This window comes from Onthophagus taurus, chromosome 1 (genome assembly GCF_036711975.1).
Source record: "Onthophagus taurus isolate NC chromosome 1, IU_Otau_3.0, whole genome shotgun sequence".
Classification (NCBI taxonomy): domain Eukaryota; kingdom Metazoa; phylum Arthropoda; class Insecta; order Coleoptera; family Scarabaeidae; genus Onthophagus; species Onthophagus taurus.
Window position 1 is genome coordinate 25,225,440 of NC_091966.1, and position 18,074 is coordinate 25,243,513.

General features: G+C 32.9%; 2 protein-coding genes across 2 annotated transcripts in view; one reads left to right on the forward strand and one right to left on the reverse strand.

Annotated features, from left to right (window-relative positions):
- Positions 1–18,074, reverse strand: part of LOC111418627 (laminin subunit alpha) — an 84,777-nt gene that overhangs the window by 26,890 nt on the left and 39,813 nt on the right. The window contains exons 19-27 of the mRNA XM_071198857.1: positions 14,969–15,501; positions 14,674–14,911; positions 14,128–14,618; positions 13,903–14,076; positions 13,545–13,826; positions 13,266–13,492; positions 13,044–13,211; positions 12,828–12,990; positions 12,488–12,776 (exon numbers count right to left, since the gene is read on the reverse strand). Of these exons, the coding sequence (XP_071054958.1) occupies positions 12,488–12,776; positions 12,828–12,990; positions 13,044–13,211; positions 13,266–13,492; positions 13,545–13,826; positions 13,903–14,076; positions 14,128–14,618; positions 14,674–14,911; positions 14,969–15,501 (2,565 nt within the window). The remainder of the gene's footprint in view (positions 1–12,487; positions 12,777–12,827; positions 12,991–13,043; positions 13,212–13,265; positions 13,493–13,544; positions 13,827–13,902; positions 14,077–14,127; positions 14,619–14,673; positions 14,912–14,968; positions 15,502–18,074) is intronic.
- On the forward strand, positions 5,048–8,259 carry LOC111418626 (RNA exonuclease 1 homolog). The gene has a single exon (XM_023051227.2). It carries the CDS (start codon positions 5,286–5,288, stop codon positions 8,112–8,114), a length of 2,829 nt encoding a protein of 942 aa, XP_022906995.1. The 5' UTR covers positions 5,048–5,285; the 3' UTR covers positions 8,115–8,259.

Genomic DNA, 18,074 nt, shown 5'->3' on the forward strand with positions numbered 1-18,074 from the left:
GAAGACCTTTTCTGTACTTTATAAGAAACCAACGACACAATATTTTCAAGTAGTGATATAGATTCTTTTCGAAAGTTGTGTCGTTTTGTAGAAAATCTCTTTACATAAAATAAAGAAATTGTAATAGCAATTTGTTTCACGCAGTAGCTATGTTAAAGCACGTAGGTTTTCATAAACTTTATTAAGAGTCTATTAATAGGTAAAATATATATATATGTAACTTGAACTATTACTAGCTTGCAAAATTGAAAATACTAGCTTGAAAATTGCTGTAAATGATGCTTTTTCACATTTACAGCAACATCCCATAACTATTCTAAATGCAATTAATAAAACCACTAAATACTAAATTTTGTGACCAATGTGTGCATCAAAATCGTAACAACTTTGAACAATTCTTGTAACTTGAAGCCATATTTGCATCATATTTAGTTTTTAATTATTTTTCGTTTTTTGTAAACAAAAATTAGTAGATATATTTAATAAGACATTAATAAATTAATAATTAAATAAAAGTAACATAGTAGTAAAAATATAGTATTTTCAAAATTCTTTGTTTATTCCGGCATCCTAGCAACGCGATCATTTAATTTACTAATCATTTACTTATATTGTATTTTATTAAATTTCGAGCTTAATTATAAAGGTAAGTATAGAGTATTATGTATTTTTGAAAAGCTTGAAAAAAATCTAGTTCAATAACAAAATAAAATATCGGTAGTTCTATTCAAAAAAACCTTAGTTGTGTTTATAACTCAAAAACCGTGATGACTAGAAAAATTCTACGTGTACCATTGGATTCTACGTGAAAAAATCTATTAGTAGCCTATATTTATTAGAACCCGTTTTTACTTTTTTGCTAAGATTCCGGATAGTCGAGATACAGGGTGTCTGAAAATCTTAAATTTTGAAACACTCCCTGTATATCAAAAATGAAGAGGGCTATGAAAATTTGGTTTGCGCCATTGTAAGTTTTACAAAAAAATAGCTCAGGTTCGCGAAAACCGCAACTTTCTATCTTTCATAATAACTGAGATACCCTGCAAACCCATCGAAATTTGGACACCTGTAGGTATGTACACGTCAAAGAAATTAAATTTACAGTTTCCTGTAAATTATAATTAAAAATTAAAAAAACATATTTCTGATATTTGAAACAAATACAGTTTTTAATTTATATTTGTTTAACACAAAAGTTGGAATAGATTGCATTATTTCACATTTTTTATTAATATTATTATTAAATGATTTAATAAATTATTGATAGATGGCGCTCATATATATTTTTTTAATTCAAATAAACAGCAATATTTGTTTGTATTAAAATATTTTCTGAAGTGTCAAATTAAAAATTCTGTTTTTTCAGATGGATTACGAAAAATACGAAAAGTTTAACATCTCAGAAAAGAAAGTAAATTTTATATCAATTTTTAGTAGAATAATTTTTAGTTATAGTACCGTAATTTACAGGAAACTGTAAATTTAATTTCTTAACGACACTAAAAACAAGTTTATTTTTAGCTTTATTCTAAAAGAATAAGAAAGAGACCTATCTAACCCCATATTTTTGTAATCAGAAAAAAATAACGAATTTAATAAACGAAAATTGTCATAATATCTCAAAATCTAAAACCGAAAAATTTTTGTACAGGTGTCCCAATTTTGATGTCCGCATAGGCTATCTCCGAAACTAAAAGAGAAGGAAAAAAAGTAGCTTACATGTCATGATCTCGTTTTTTGAGGAAATGCTAATGGCGAAAACTCCGAACAGCTATCGTCTTTTGTTTTCGCCCTATCGGCAAAAACTGAAAATTTTGCGAAAACGACAATAGCGAATATCTCACTTATTATCAAAGATGGAGTATTATAAATACAACATTATATGGGCAACTTTTTACGAAGAATGCAGTGGCGTAGGTACAATTTTTTTCCCATCTTTTATTTTCGAGATTTTAGACGTAACTTTATTTTTTTAAATGGAAACCATAGTTGGCTATAACCTAAAATAATTTGTTATTTTCTTCTGATAACAAATATATATAGTTTGTGGGGTATATTTCTTATAGTTATTGAATAATTAACAAAAATTCATTTTGTTCCATCTAAATCTAATGTATGTATTTAAAAGTTAATGTTGCTATGGTGATAACTATACATACTATGATGGAATATAATGTATCAATTTTTTTTGTTCTTTCTAAAACTATTGTATGTATTTAAAAGTTAATGTTGTTATGGTGATAACTTCATGGTATGAGGGAAAGCATTGTTTCCAATTATTGGCAAAGTTTGTAGCAAGGACAGTAAAATCTAACAGGACTGCTACATCGCAGTCTACGTCACACTATTTGCCACGCCTGCGCCTGGTAGATAACTGTCTATGTTGTTAGAGGTTATATGATAGACATTAATACGTCTAAAAACATAAAACTTCAAAACTAATATGAATACGTCTAGGATATAACCTCTAAAAACACACAGCAAACGCATAGACCATAACAACAGCTGGGCGTGGAAAATGGTGTGACGTAGTTTGCGGGTAGGCTGTCACAAGAATGGATGTAGCAGTCCTGTTAGATTCTATTGTCCTTGAGTTTGTAGTAGTATTTAAAAATTCACTAACAACTCTGGCATTATGTGCTGGTGCTCCGTCATATTGAAAATATATCATTTGAGACATATTTAGTGGCAAATTGTCGACCAAAGGCTCAATGTGCTGCCTTAATATATTGAGGTATTTCCCTGAGTTTAAGTTTTTATGGTAGATACTATATGTCAAAATTCTATTATCTAAAAGGGCACACCATACATTGAACCCCAATCTTCTTTGAACACTCAGAGACTTCATCGGTCCAGATAACATTTTGAACAAACAGCAGATTATTTAATTTTTTTAAATATCATCTACAAAATTCTAATCTTCGATTGACATCTCCGGCATGTAAATAATGAGTTAGTCCCGCTTTGTATGGTTTATACTTATTTTTCTTTCATATTCGGGAGCAGCGGCTTTTGGGTCAAACGTCTTGTTGCAATTTCTCTTGCAGGTCATTTTGGTATGTTTTTGTATGTGGTTTGGGGAAGGACCAAATATCTTTTATATTTTCTGCTAACCGGCTGAAGGTTCTTACGTGCGGTTGTCTTCTTTCCGGATATCTTGTGAAATACAATTCTGCGGCTAACGTCGCATTCTTATCTGATAACATATAACATTCCATCATGTTACATTTTTCATAATTTTCGAAATTCATTGTAAAGTTTTATTCAGTTTTGTTATACTTTGACACTTAACATGCTGGTGCATCGTACCAGCACATAATGCCAGAGTTGTTATCGAATTTTTAAATACAAACTTTGACAATTATTTGATACATTATGTTCCATCATAGTATGCATGGTAATCACCATAGCAACATTAACTTTTAAATACATACATTAGTTTTAAATAGAACAAAATGAATTTTTGTTAATTATTCAATAAGTATAAGAAATATACCCCACAAACTATATATATTTGTTATCAGAAGAAAATAACAAATTATTTTAAGTCATAGCCAACTATGGTTTCCATTTAAAAAAATAAAGTTACGTCTAAAATCTCGAAAATAAATGATGGGAAAAAAATTCTACCTACGCCACTGAATTCTTCGTAAAAAGTTGCCCATATAATGTTTTATTTATAATACTCCATCAATGATAATAAGTGAGATATTCGCGATTGTCGTTTTTGCAAAATTTTCAGTTTTTGCCGATAGGGCGAAAACAAAAGACGATAGCTGTTCGGAGTTTTCGGCATTAGCATTTTCTCGAAAAACGAGATCATGACATGTAAGCTACTTTTTTTCTATCTCTTTTAGTTTCGGAGATAGCCTATGCGGACATCGAAATTGGGACACCTGTACAGTGTGTCCCCGGATAGGTGAAACAACTCTTATAAAAGGTAAAGCTTTTTCGATATTAATTGTCATTTTTTGGGGTTTAGTTTATTTTAAAGTTTTAAAAAACAAGTGAGTATTGAATTGACACTGAAGCGAAAACTCCTTGTGTGTCAGTCAGTACCTTTTCTGTTTACAGTATGCCAAAATGTTACTAAGAAATTTTATTTAGAATGAAAAGTTATGGCCACATGCAAATTTTCGGAGTCATCGGCCTACTTTGATAAAACCCATTGTTTATTACTTTCGTCAACAGTACTTTATTACGATTTTTTGTTTTGAGATTCAGAAATGTGCACAAAAAATTAAGTGCTTATTCGCCCATAAAAGAAAACAGTCAACCATAATTAACAGTTAATCAGTTTCATCATAATTTTTTTCTTTTATCTTATAGCCAACTTGTACTTCTTTTAATTCCATTTGGAAATTTTTCACTAAATAAAGCAATAACCATATTTATCAATTTCCCCTCGGTTCCATAACACTGAATCACGTAAACTTTTTCCTCTAATGTTAACATTGTATTTAAAAACACTTTAAGTTTAGTAAATTACAGTTTGACAGATTAACATTGACAGGAAAGCAATTTTGTTTTTTCATAACAGTCTATGTTAGAAAGATTTTTATTTGTGATTTGTATATATTATGTCCATAGTTTTTCATTCTGAACAAAACTTCTTAGTAACATTTTCACGTACTGTGAACAGAAAAGGTATTTTACCTGCCCCAAAAAGAGTTTTTCTTTCACTGTCAAAGCTCACTTTTTTTTTTAATTGAAAATATTTTCATAATTAGTCTTTAATCAAGCAGGGCTAAACCCCAAAATATGACCATTAATATCGAAAAAATTTTACCTTTTATAAAAGTCGTTTCACCTATGGGACACACTGTATATTAACGTGTACGTAACTTTTATCGTAATAGTTTAATTTATAACAATTAAAAAACGACTTCTTAATCCAAATAAATTTTATTTTAAAAATTAAACCGTTTTAATAAAAGCTACAAAATAAAGTGATAAAGAATGAAAGGCATCCTCATTCCGTTTTATCTCAACTTCAAGTACAACGAACCGGGATGTGAAAACAAGATATTGTTATCTTTTTGTAACCGGTTGAAACATTTCTGAATATTTTAAATAAAATTAAACATTTTAAACCATATCTACGTTGAATTAATCTTTTGGTATAATTGAAAAGAAATTTAAATTAACCGCCATTTTATGCGCATGCGCAATTCGTTTTGTTTTGTAGATACAAAACTGTCATGGCAGAAGTTTAGAGGTTAGGTTATAGAAGTCCCAGTTTTCGTGAAAATTAATGTAAATAAACCGGTAAAACTTGTGTGAAAATGCTTCCTACGACCGGATTTTTTAAAGACATCGACTGTCCTTTCTACGAGAACACGTGCGGTCGTCCTTATTGTCATTTTCGGCATCGGAAGAAAAACCAGGAGTGCTCAGAAGATTCTCAAGATAGTACAGAGCAATCACAAGACGTCCCAACGTATAATCCAACTCCGAAGAGCCAACTGCAAAACGTAAGAAGCCATATACCTATTAGTTACGTTCCAGATATTGTAGTTAGAACAGAAAGGTCTTTCCGGAACCCTCCAACGTATACCTTCAATAACGTTACGTACAAACCAACCCCAATAAGTGAATTGTCTAAGAACAAGAGCAATAATGAAAGTGGTGAAGAACAAAGTCAACTTAATAATACAGAATCAGATGTTAATGGAATTGATTTTGGAGAAGATATTGATTTAACGAGTGAATGTGCCCTAATCGATGATATTATTAATGACAAAAATGATGAGAATGTGAATAAAGTTGAGGAAAAAAAAGCTCCTGATAAAAATGATATAAAAAGTACAAAAGAAAAAAGGAAAAAAGACGAGAAAAGTAAATCTTCAAAATCAAGTTCTAAATCTTCGGAAAAATCAAGTAAAAGCGAAAAATCTCGATCAAAAACAGATAGTCATGGTAGCTCTTCCAGTGGTAAACATAAAGATAAGAAAAGTTCCGAAAGTAGTGATAGTAAAAGAAGTTCAAAAAGTTCTAGTAAGCATAAAGATTCAAAAGATCATCATAAAGACAAACATAAAGATCACAATGAAAATAGACACAAAAGTAAACATAAAGAAAAATCGAAAGATCACGATCGAGATAAATCAAGGCACAAATCAAAAATTTCCAAAGATAAAGTGAAAAGTAGATCAAAAGAGAAACATCGTGAAAAGAAAAAATCTGAAAGCGAAAACGAGGAGAAAATCATTACATTTAAAGAAGAAGAGATTAATTATAACGATTTAGACGACTTTTTAGACGATGATGACGACGACCTTGAAAATCCCACATTAGAAGAGGAATGTTATAGAATTTTCAATGAGTACAAACCGGAACCGATAAAACTTGATCCATCAAATGAACTTCAAATGCAACAAGAGTACATTCCGACGCCGAAAAAACGAATTGCACATCAAGGAGCAGATAATATTATTCCTAAAATCACTCACGAACCTCCAAAACCATCTCAAAATCCCGCTTTAACGATGATGAATCGACTAAAGGCAGCGCGGCAAGCTCACGCCAATAACGAGCAAAAAAATATTATTTCAGAAGTAAACACCATGAAAAGATCAAATTCCTCTGAAGTTGAACCCAATAAAAGTTCGAAAATTCAAAAAACCACAAAAGAAATAATTAAGGAACAACCAAAAAAGAATACATCTTTAATCGATGACATAATTAACGGGACATCATCAACATCAACCCACGTTCCTAAAGCCTGTGATACGCTTTTAAAACCGAAATTGAAAAAAATAGCACCAGTGCAAAATGTTTATTCGATGCAACAAGCGAAAGCAAAAATTGCAGAAATCGCAAATCGTAATAGTAATTCAAAAGCAACCCCTATGCAAACAATCGGTAAAGGTTCTAAAAGAGTTGCTCACGTTCCCGATATGTCAATGAGTGATATACCCGATGTTTTACAATCGGAGAGTAAAAAAATTCCAATAAACATTCGAACTAGGTATTTAACACTTTTAGCGGACGAGTGCCTAAAATTGTATTTATTAAAACAAGATGCTTACACGCGAGCGTTAAACGAAGAGGTTAAAGTAACTGAACGATGCTCGGCTATTGTAACTTATCGAAATTCCGCAATGTTAAGCGTAAATAGGATTAGGAAAGAATTACAAGAACGCGAAGCAAAAGGTTTAGGACCTATCTCTCCTGATGATACGGATCCGAGCGAAGAAAACTCGCCGTTCAAAGGTAAAAAGTTTTATCAAAACGTTTCTGGGTATTTACTAACTGAGGATGATTTGGATATTCATGGTTATCCAAGGGAAGGTCCCGTACCCGGAAGGGCGATAATAAAAGCGCAAAAGTCAGTACCAAAAGTGAATTTAAATCCGAACCAAAGATTATGTTGTAGATGTTTTAAAGTGTACATGGTGGATCAGAAAGGGTTTTCTCTTTACGAAGAAGAGTGTCAATATCATCCGTTAAAAAAGCGGACGATAAGAGGTGATCGGATTTATTTGTGTTGTAAAAGTACCGAAGAAACAGGATGCGCGACCGCTTCTTGTCACGTTTGCGAAACAGAAGCGGAACTCGACGGATACCAAACGACAATGGCACCCTCGTCAGAAAATGATCCGAGATGTTCTGCCGTTTATGCTTTAGATTGCGAAATGTGTTACACCACCAAAGGATTAGAATTAACAAGAGTAACAATCGTTGATTCTGATTCAAAAACTGTTTACGAATCTTTGGTAAAACCTCTACATCCCATCGTTGACTACAACACTCAATTTTCCGGTATTACAAAAGACCAAATGGACAGAACCAGTACAAGTATTCTGCAAGTGCAGGCAAACATATTGCATTTATGTAATTCCAAGACTATTCTGATTGGGCACAGCTTAGAATCGGATATGAAAGCATTAAAAATTGTTCATTCATCGATTATTGATACGTCAGTTTTGTTTCCGCACAGACTGGGACTTCCACATAAGAAAGCATTACGGGTTTTGGCGAGTGAATACTTGAAGAAAATAATTCAAAACGACATTGGGGGTCATGACAGCGCAGAAGACGCCATCACCTGTATGGAACTTGTGATATGGAAGTTAAAAGAGGACCTTAAAGTTCGCAATGTCAAGACTTGAACGATTGTTAGCCTTAACTCAAAAATACTCTCTCCTCTTAATGACTTAAATAATAGTCGTTTATGTAATTATTTATTTAAAGTTGTTATTATGTACTAAGTACAGCTATTTGTAAGAATTAAAAGTTATTTTCTTTTGTAATAAATTAATTTGTTTTATTTATTAATGTATATATCCTAAAGGAAGAAAATAAATCAGGTAAGTTTATTGTCAGTTATAACACCATAGTACTTAATTGAGCCGTGGTTTTACAATTAAGTTTAGCATCTTTGATCAATACATTTCTGTCCCTCATTCAAGAAAATGAACTATCGAGTTTACCTTTTTTGAGTTTTGAAATAATTTTGCAATAAATGATTAATACCATATCAAGTCAAAACTGGTTATTACATTGCAGCGCCTCAGCTAAACTTAGGGTGGAAAATTTAGGGTTAATGTATGACTTGATGATTTTCTATGTTGCTTATTCTGTACCTGAACTTCGTCTGCACCAAGAAATAATATAAGCCACAATACGCTTTCTTTCGTGTCTTTACGTCTAATATACTGCTTGCTGCTCTTGTGTCTATAAGAAATCTATGTTCTTCGTAATTCAAATCAACATCATAAGGGCGAATATGCGACTAAATTTGTTGTATCCTAATTTTACAATCTGTCTACTAATGTTGCCAAATGCAATTCCTCCATTTATACTCCAGCAAATCCAATCCAATCTCGGTAAGGCAAAAATACCCTTACATTTTCTTGTAACACAAAGTACATAGCTGTTGTGTATGAGAATTTAAGGAAATCAACTAATAGTGTCTAATCATTACTGATGTGAATAAATCTGATATCTTGTGAGACATTTGAAAGTTAAGCTGCTGGAGTTTTACAAAAGTGCTAAAACGGTAAGATCTAACCTAAAGCTATCAGAAAAGATATCAGCGTGTATATAAATTTGTTACTTAGTAGTTATATGAACCTAAAGTATTGTTTTCATGATTTATTTATTGTGTATAGCGATTTTTAACCTTATTTTAATGTGGGTTTTAACATTAGATAGAGAATTTTAGGTATTTTCGTAATAAGTGACATAGGAGTCAATAATATGGACAATGGCATACTATTTATAAATATGTAATTATTAATAATATCTGTCATTATTGAAACAGCAACTTTAATAACGCAATTGCCCTTTCGAACCAATTCCTGGCACTCAAAATTATTGCAAATACTTGTTGAATTAAAGGTTTTAGGAAGAGTCAGTAATTTGAACTTTTGGGTGTCAATAATTGGGGTTTTATGACAGATGGAAGCAAGCAAGAAAAGGATTAAGTATTCAAAAGAGGATATTTTGGCAGTATTAAATGCGGGGAGGGATGAAATGTCTATAAAAAGAGCGAATATAATATACAAAATACCCAAAACTGCCTTATTATATAAACATAAAGGTAAATATCCTGTTGATAAACGACCAAGACCAACAAAAGAGTCTGAAAACGCCTAGTCTACTCCTAAATAGGTAGCCAGAGTAGTACAAAGTTTGGGATGTGTCTAAAGGGGATACGGAGATTCCAAACTTGACGTTCGCAATGTTCTCAGATTTATCGCTTCAATAAGAGTTCGATATCGTCGGTTAAGAGTGTTAACTTGCTAACTCCACTGTTTTTGCGCTTTGGACTTTTAAATATCATTTATATCACCAGTTATCCTGAATCATGAAGATATTGAAAACTTCAAAATACCAAAAATGTAGACTTAGCAGGTTAACTCTCTTAACCGACCATATGTATATTGTTGCTCTAAGGTGGTTTTTAATGAAAGAAAGCGAATTACTCTTTTATTGATGAGAGAGTACGGTGATAGAACAAGATCTTATAGTGAAGTGGCAAACTTGTGAAGCGTAAAAGATGGACACCGAATCAATCGACTAAATACTGTTATGAATGATAACAAAAGCTTGGATGCAGTACTCTTAAAATCACATGCATCGTCTCGCAGAACTACACAACAACATGATTCCTCAATTTTTAAGTTATTCTTCAATCTTAAGTGTATTACCTAACATTGTGAGGGTGTTGTAATGATTTAAATCCACACTTGATGTGCGAAAACCGTACTCAAAGATTGCGAAATTAAATGTATGATAGACTAGTAATGTATGATATAGATTAGTAATGTATGATAGATTAAACTGTATGATAGACCTTTGTTTATTGAATGAAATTCAACATCTGTTTGAAGCTAATTTGAAATCAAGAAGCTAGTTTGAATCAGATATAGTGTCAATAAGAAGGTATTCCTGCTCATATTGGCGTAAATGTTCGGTGTTATTTAGATTAGGTAATTCCTCGAGAATGGATTAGTAGACTACTATCCGTGTCAAAAGGAAAGCTTTTCAATTTAAAAATCGATATCTTCGCAACCGGTGCAGGAAAAAAAATGTTACAGCTACAAGCGACCTCGTCTAAACTGAGGAAGAAAAATCTATGATTTCTTCAGATTAAGCCAAGGTCACTGGCGGCCGAGGCTCTACTTTCATTACTGTACTGCCAAAAACTTGCCAATATATTGCAGCGACTCAGCCGCAACCGATCTTGTCGAATCTTCGGACGGAGAATTTACGAATTCTCTCGATTAGAGAGAGATTGCTTGCGGCCGAGGTTCCACATTCATTACTATGCAGCTTAAAACTAGTCAATACATTGCAGCCACTCGGTCACAAGCGACATTGTCTAAACTTAAGGTGCTGAATCTATGACCTCGCCTGATTAAACCAAGATCGCCATATATCCATTGCAGTGTAATTAATATTGTATCCATCCAAAATTGGAGAATGTATACTGCAGCAGGTAAGAAGGTTATCTTTTGCATAATTTAACTTAGCACGAAACTGATTTCTATAAAAACTGCTATATCTACCAAATAACATTTATATTCGTTTGTGTAACATCCATCACCGGTCAATAAGCGTCATACAATAATTTTCAAAGAAAATTTCGAAAACGTATTACTGAGGGGTTCAATAGATAAAATGTGATATAAGACTCGTGTAAAATAAAACAACTAAATGACACGCCTTTTTAACTAATGCTATTAAACGATTTTTTATAAAATTGAAATCAGCAACCTCATAAAAATTACTGATAAATAATAATAAGCTTTTTAATGCTAGCGTGCTATTCAATTACTTGGGCAGCAATTAATACCCGATTCAGGTGTAGATTATGCACAAAGTTAACATTTACAATTTTGGAATTAATACCATATAAGGCAAAAACTGGTCATTGATTCGTTGATGAAGGGTAAAACTGGTCTGCACATTGCAGCGACTCACACAATCAACTTCTTCTAAACTCAGAGCAGAGAATCTACAAGGTTACTACAAAAGATTCATTCAAATGAATGAAACATCAAAATAACCAAAACAAAAAACTCTCTCCAAGTTTTTTTGCACACTCATAAATATTCTATGAGGGCGGCATAGGTCACCCGACATATATCTAAAGGATACTTCAATCCATTCCTCAGTTCACAGGGCGTTATGTCAAGCGACCTAGGCGGCCAAGGAAATAAAGGTAGGTCATTTGCATCAAGATGGGTAATCCAGCGATGGAAGTTCGTCATTCAGATATCTGCGAACTTGAATACTCCAATCAACTGGATTATTTTGATATATCGTTATACAACGTTTCAAAAACGGATGAATCTCTTATAGTAACCCAGTATAACTTCTCTAGATTAAGCCGAAGTCGCTTCCGAGGCTCTACATTCATTACTGTACAGTCTAAAACAAGCGATCTTGTCTAAATTTATGACGGAAAATCTACGACTTCTCTAGATTAACACGAAGTCGCGTGGACTACCAATGTGTTGGAATGACATCTACTCTACTATATTTCAATGGTAGGGTTCTAGATGCTTCTGTCTGATATGTTTAGTGGGCCTCAACATTAGAAGAAGTAATTGTGAAAAAATTATTAAAGACAATAGGAAGCCAGTGAGAGGAGCTTTTTTATATCACGTTACTATGTGGGTTTTACTATGTTAGATTTAATTCATATTTCTGTTTTCGAAACTCCCCGTTCTATTTAAAATATACCAGAGCATTTATTCATGAAATTTCAATTTAGAACATAACATATTTTTACTTTTGAAATGTATCCAGATAAAGGATATTTTTGTATCCATACTTTGCTGGTATTGTCTAGCTTTAATGGATACAAATGCAGTATGTTTGTTCTTACTTTCTCGCTTGTGCTAAATATTGTATAATAAAACAAGTAATTGAATAATCAATGAAGAGAATTAATTTAAATTATACATATCATATTACTACCGATCATAATTTAAGGTCACGATTTACTATAACGCCTTATACATTGACTTACCTATTTTGAGCGTATAAAAGTTCAGCCTCCCTCGCCTTATTGATAGTATATTGTGTGTGATTATGTAAATCATCCAGTTTATCATTGTACAACTTCAAATCGTCTTCTAAATCTGTCACTCCAGTTATCAACGGGCTTATGGAAGCATTAAATGTGCGCAGTTCTATGATGATATTACCAACATCGATGGTCGCGTTTGTTACTCTAACTTTTGGTTGGGCTAAGTTGTGCTTCCTCAGTTCGTCCATGATCGCTTCAGCTTCTTGTTTCGCAGCCTCCGTTTTTGGGCCTAAAAATTAAAAGTTATAGACTTCGATAAAAAAATAGAAATTGTAGTTACCTTCTCCAAAAGTTAAATTTCTTGAAAGTTGTTCAATAGTATCGATGGCATCGTGAATATTATCTATTGCTTTATTGAGATCATTTTTAGCTTGATTAGTTGCATTTTTCACCGCTCCCGCTTCTTGAACTAGTTTTTCTCCGTTATCCAAGGAATAGTTTGCCTGACAATAAAAAAAAAGTTATAGTAACCGTTTTTCTTTTATATTTTATTTACTTTTCTGTTCATATTTAGAGAATCTTGCTCCAGAGATTCTAATTCTTGTATTATTGGAGCTAAATCTGTGTTTTCTGGATCTAAAGCTAACACTCTTGGTTTCAGATTTTCGAATGTTTCATTAATATGAATAAATCGACGCGATGTGAAAAATCCAGAATCAGCTGACTAAAATGAAAATTAATAACTGTCTCAACTCAAATAATCATTAAAAAAGATTACATCAAACTCATGAATAATGGGATCAATTAAAGCTGCCAAAGCATCAGTAGTGTCTAAAAGTGCGTGAGTACATTGATCGCATTGATGACAACCATACCCTGGTATAAAAGCCCAACGATGTGGACAATGATCACATTTTTCACCTATAACCCCAGTTAAACATTCACATTGCCCAGTGTGTGGATTACAACCAACGCCGATTGCGTATTCCTTATTGCATTTACAAGCTACAAAATTATTGTTAAATAAATAAATTAAAATAAAGTGACGAAATCATACATGAACATCCCGTTTCGGTGTAATTCCAGAAATCATGTGCACATCTATCGCATGTTTTTCCGGTTACTCCAGATTTACATTTACATTGACCTGTGCGATCATCGCATTGATTACTTTCGGAAGCTATAGCACAATTACAAGGATCGCAGCCTTCACCACTTTCGAAATTGTAATGTTCGATTTCGCATCTATCACATTTCTCTCCAATTACATTTTGTTTACAGACGCAAGTTCCTGTATAACTATCGCAACGTTCTGTTCCCCAACGATCACAAATACAAGCTAAAAACAAAATAAATCATTTGAAATTTGAGTTTTAGCTTAGTCGTAAATTGCGGAATCATCCATATTTAATTACCTTGACAATCCTTTTTATCAATAGCATCACCAAAATAACCTGGAGCACAAAGAGCACACGCAGCACCAAAAGTGTTGTTTAAACATTTTAAACATTCTCCCGTTTCTGAATCGCAAGATTCTTTCAATGATGCGTCAATATTTCCTGAACAACTGCAAGGTTTACACGTTTCATCTAAAATCAGAAACAACGTCATAAAATTTCTTCTATTATTTGATTCCTTACTTTGAATTTCAGGTTTTCCATAAAACCCTGGTCCACAAGAGTCACATTTAGCCCCCAAGTATCCTTCAATACAATCGCAGCTGATTTTTTCACCATCCGAACTGACGTTACAACTAGTAGCGAAGTTATTTGAGGCAATAGGTAAGGGACATGCGCAAATAAGACAATCCATGGGTGTTCCTTGTTCGGCGTTTCCATGATAACCGACCTCGCACATTTCGCAATGATCACCTCTTGTATTATGTTGACAATTTGTACAAATTCCTGTTTTTACATCGCATGTATCAGCATGTCCGTGACATTGACATTGTAAACAAGAACCTCCGTGAGGTCCTTGAACTCGATAATAGCCGGGTGCGCATTCTTCACAAGATAATCCTTGATAATTTGGTGGACAATCGCAATGTTCTACAGATGTAGCGAGCGTTAAGTTACCGGCATTTGGATAATATTTACTTTCCTCGCCAATTTCTAAGTACACATCAGATATACTGAAAATAAATTATTGGATGAATTTTTGACAAAGATGATGATTGGAAATGTTACGTTATTTTATCTGTTGCGCTCCAATAATTCACTCTTATGTAAAGACCACGTAAATCATTTAAAACGGCCATGATATGTTCTCTTTTGGCTGATTGACCAAGTGGTAACTCAAAATTAGATTCTACCATTTCTAGCGACCCCTCATAATCGGTTGCAACTGCCGGTTGTTCAACATTGTAATATGTTAAATAAGTGTTAGCACCTTGTAGAATTATATCTGCACCACTGATAGCACGACCTTCATAAAAATTCAATCAATAATCTTATCAGGATTTATTTAGTAATTGAAACTCACCTGAATGTCCAATAGTATAGTACACCCTAAACTTCAAAAACCCTCCATAAGCCACTAACATCTTTCCAAGGTACGTATCAGGTGCCGACAAATACAAAGTACCATTTTCTGTTACGTTTTCTCCTTCAAAATTAACATTCAAATCGTATGTACTGTCCGGATTATCAACAGTAATATTTAATACTTTCATTTCAAAATTCTCGGTAGTATTCACCTCCACTACTTTCCAATTTTTCGCATCAGAAACGGCTGTTTTTACCAAATCAGAACTGTGGCAACGTGTTGTCTTTCCAAAACAGAAACATTCCGTACAACCTTCTTCATTGTTCGCTTGGAGATTGAAAGAACCCTCCTTGCATCTTGAGCAGTCAACATCGGTAGCATACTTTTTACATAAACATTCTGCAGTATCTTGGTCGCATATATCAGTTATTGTTCCACGTATGTCACAATTACATGTATCACATGATGGGTAATACGCGTGTCCTGCCTTGCAAATATCGCATGAACGTCCTACTATGTTTTCTTGACAACTAAAAATTTCCAAAAAAATTATTACAATATGGAATCTAGTTGTGCATAACTATTCATAAATGTTATAAAATTCTAAGCTGGCTAAGAAAAAGAGAATTCTAAAAAATTTATCAGTATTTAAATTCCTGAGTTGCTTCAAAAAGGGGTAATTTATATGTGACGATTTTTAGAGAGTTCATAGATAGATAGGCTGAGATTTATTTATTTCGACAGATTTGGTCTTTTTATGAGCCTACTACTGCCGATGTACGAGTTCTTTTTACCTGAAACTATTTTCTTAAAGATAATAATTCACCAATAGTCTAAATAAATAATTCGTGAAAAGGTAATTAAATTTAATATTCTTAGTACATATTGTACTTTTGAAACTGGTTTTATTATTTATTTACTTAAGTCTTACTAGTTTCGGCCCATGGCCATCTTCAAAGACTAATATCATAAGAGTTAACTAAGATGTCATATTGCAAAGTATCAAGTGTAATTGCAAATATTTTAAATAAAATTAAAATTATTTAGATTTAGATCATTATTTAGATTCAGAACGTTCTTCCTTTTTAACGTGTCGATCTGTTGTTTGTCGTAACCTCAAAGTAATTTTATCAACAACATTCCACTGAAGAATATAACATCTTGTGCTGGAGATGTAATAATATGATGGGGAAGAAAAATAGTTGTCTAAATTAATGAAATATTGATGGGGCATGGCACAAAAAGGTTGGGAAACACCGCTTTAGACCAACTGGGCATATATTCACGGCCTTGAAAATATCCGAAATTCAATGATATTAGGCAGAAACAACTTTCAAAATCACCAACGGCGGTATTAAGTGGACAAAGAACAAATAAAAATCATGTAGGAAAACAGCAATCCCAACAAGTAGTAAAATAATTCAGAAAAAAACATCATAAATTCCATGGCGTAGGTCTAGTAACATTTAGATTGATCTAATAAGACATCCTTTTGAGACCACGAGAATATTCGTACGTTAACATCAACAGTTATTACAATTTACAACATGAATGGGTGCATTTACCAACTGTCAACGTGTGAAAATGATGACTAAATTATTGGCAACACTTCTGGTTAACTCAAAACCAACTTCAATTGTGCCACCTACTGTATACAATGAACACATTAACCTTAATAAACCTTCTACTAGTCTACGAGGACAAAATTAACAAGACTAACTTTTATACAGGTTGAAGCATTTTAAGGACTACGCACGTTTCACTCTACGAGGAAGTAACATTAATAATGAAAAACACATAACATTTGCAACATCTAACAAAATGCAATATAACTAAGAAACATGATTATGGGAAAGTACCTTGAGAATCTGAATTCAAATATACTCTCTGCCAATAAGTATTTGGACACATGTAAAACAAAAAAGATATAAACTTTATCCATATTCAATACTTGGTAGAGTGTTGTCTAAGAGGTTCTCATTGGGGTTTGGTAAGATCGGGACTTTTTCTCATTCAGATGAAAATACTTTTTTCTATACTTTTTCAATGTTATATTTATTTAAGTTCTCTATTCGACATGTTTCGAGGATCCAGTCCTCATCTTCAGGAAAATTCGTCAATTTTTGAATAAAAGATAACCATATCCCTCGGATTACAATTCAAAACTCTTACGACTAAACAATTAAACAGAAATAAACTATTAAAATTGAATCGGAAGATTCTGGAATTCTCCAGAATTCCATAATATAATTATATCCGAGGGATATGGTTATCTTTTATTCAAAAATTGACGAATTTTCCTGAAGATGAGGACTGGATCCTCGAAACATGTCGAATAGAGAACTTAAATAAATATAACATTGAAAAAGAACAAATACAATTATTTTTCTCATTCGTTTAACTCCGTTATCACCGTTCCAATCGGTGATGGATCTTGCAACATGACATGAGTCAACTCTATAAATCTGCCAAAACTTAGGAAACACATTTTTATCTAAAATTGTGCAGGAGACAGCGGCGTTAGACTATCTATATCGAGAGAAACACCCCAGACCATAATTCCACCTCCGCCGAACTGTTGGCACAATGCATTGCGACAAATAGATGATATAATAAGAGATAAAAAACATGTAAAATATACTTGGCTTCAAAATCAATTACGGTACAAACAGGCGCAGGCAACGACCCAGAAGATTGTTTTCGTTACAAAACACCGAAAAAATGAAATATGGGACAAGACATGCAGCAGAATAAACAAAACTATACCAACAACTTGAGGCACTATTCTAGAACTGCCTTAACGGTAAACCAATTCCAGAAGAGCATAACCGTTATATGTACCATACATTAAAAGGGAGTTGGAAACGTAGCAGACTAAACTGCTACATTTACAGACGTATAGGAGTGCAAGATTCTGACCAACAAAATAGACCTAAAGTATAGAGATATGGAACCAGAAGTGCCTCTTTTGTGTCTTCTAGGTCATGAAAAACACTGCGAATAATCAAGAAACCTTGCTTATAAACTTAAAAAAAGCGTATAATAGCATCTCACAAAGCAAATTATGATCGAAAGAACGAATATCAGTACGACCATAACAACG

Coding starts and splice junctions, on each gene's coding strand:
- LOC111418626 (XM_023051227.2), top strand. CDS start 5,286: ATGCTTCCTACGACCGGATTTTTTAAAGACATCGACTGTCCTTTCTAC.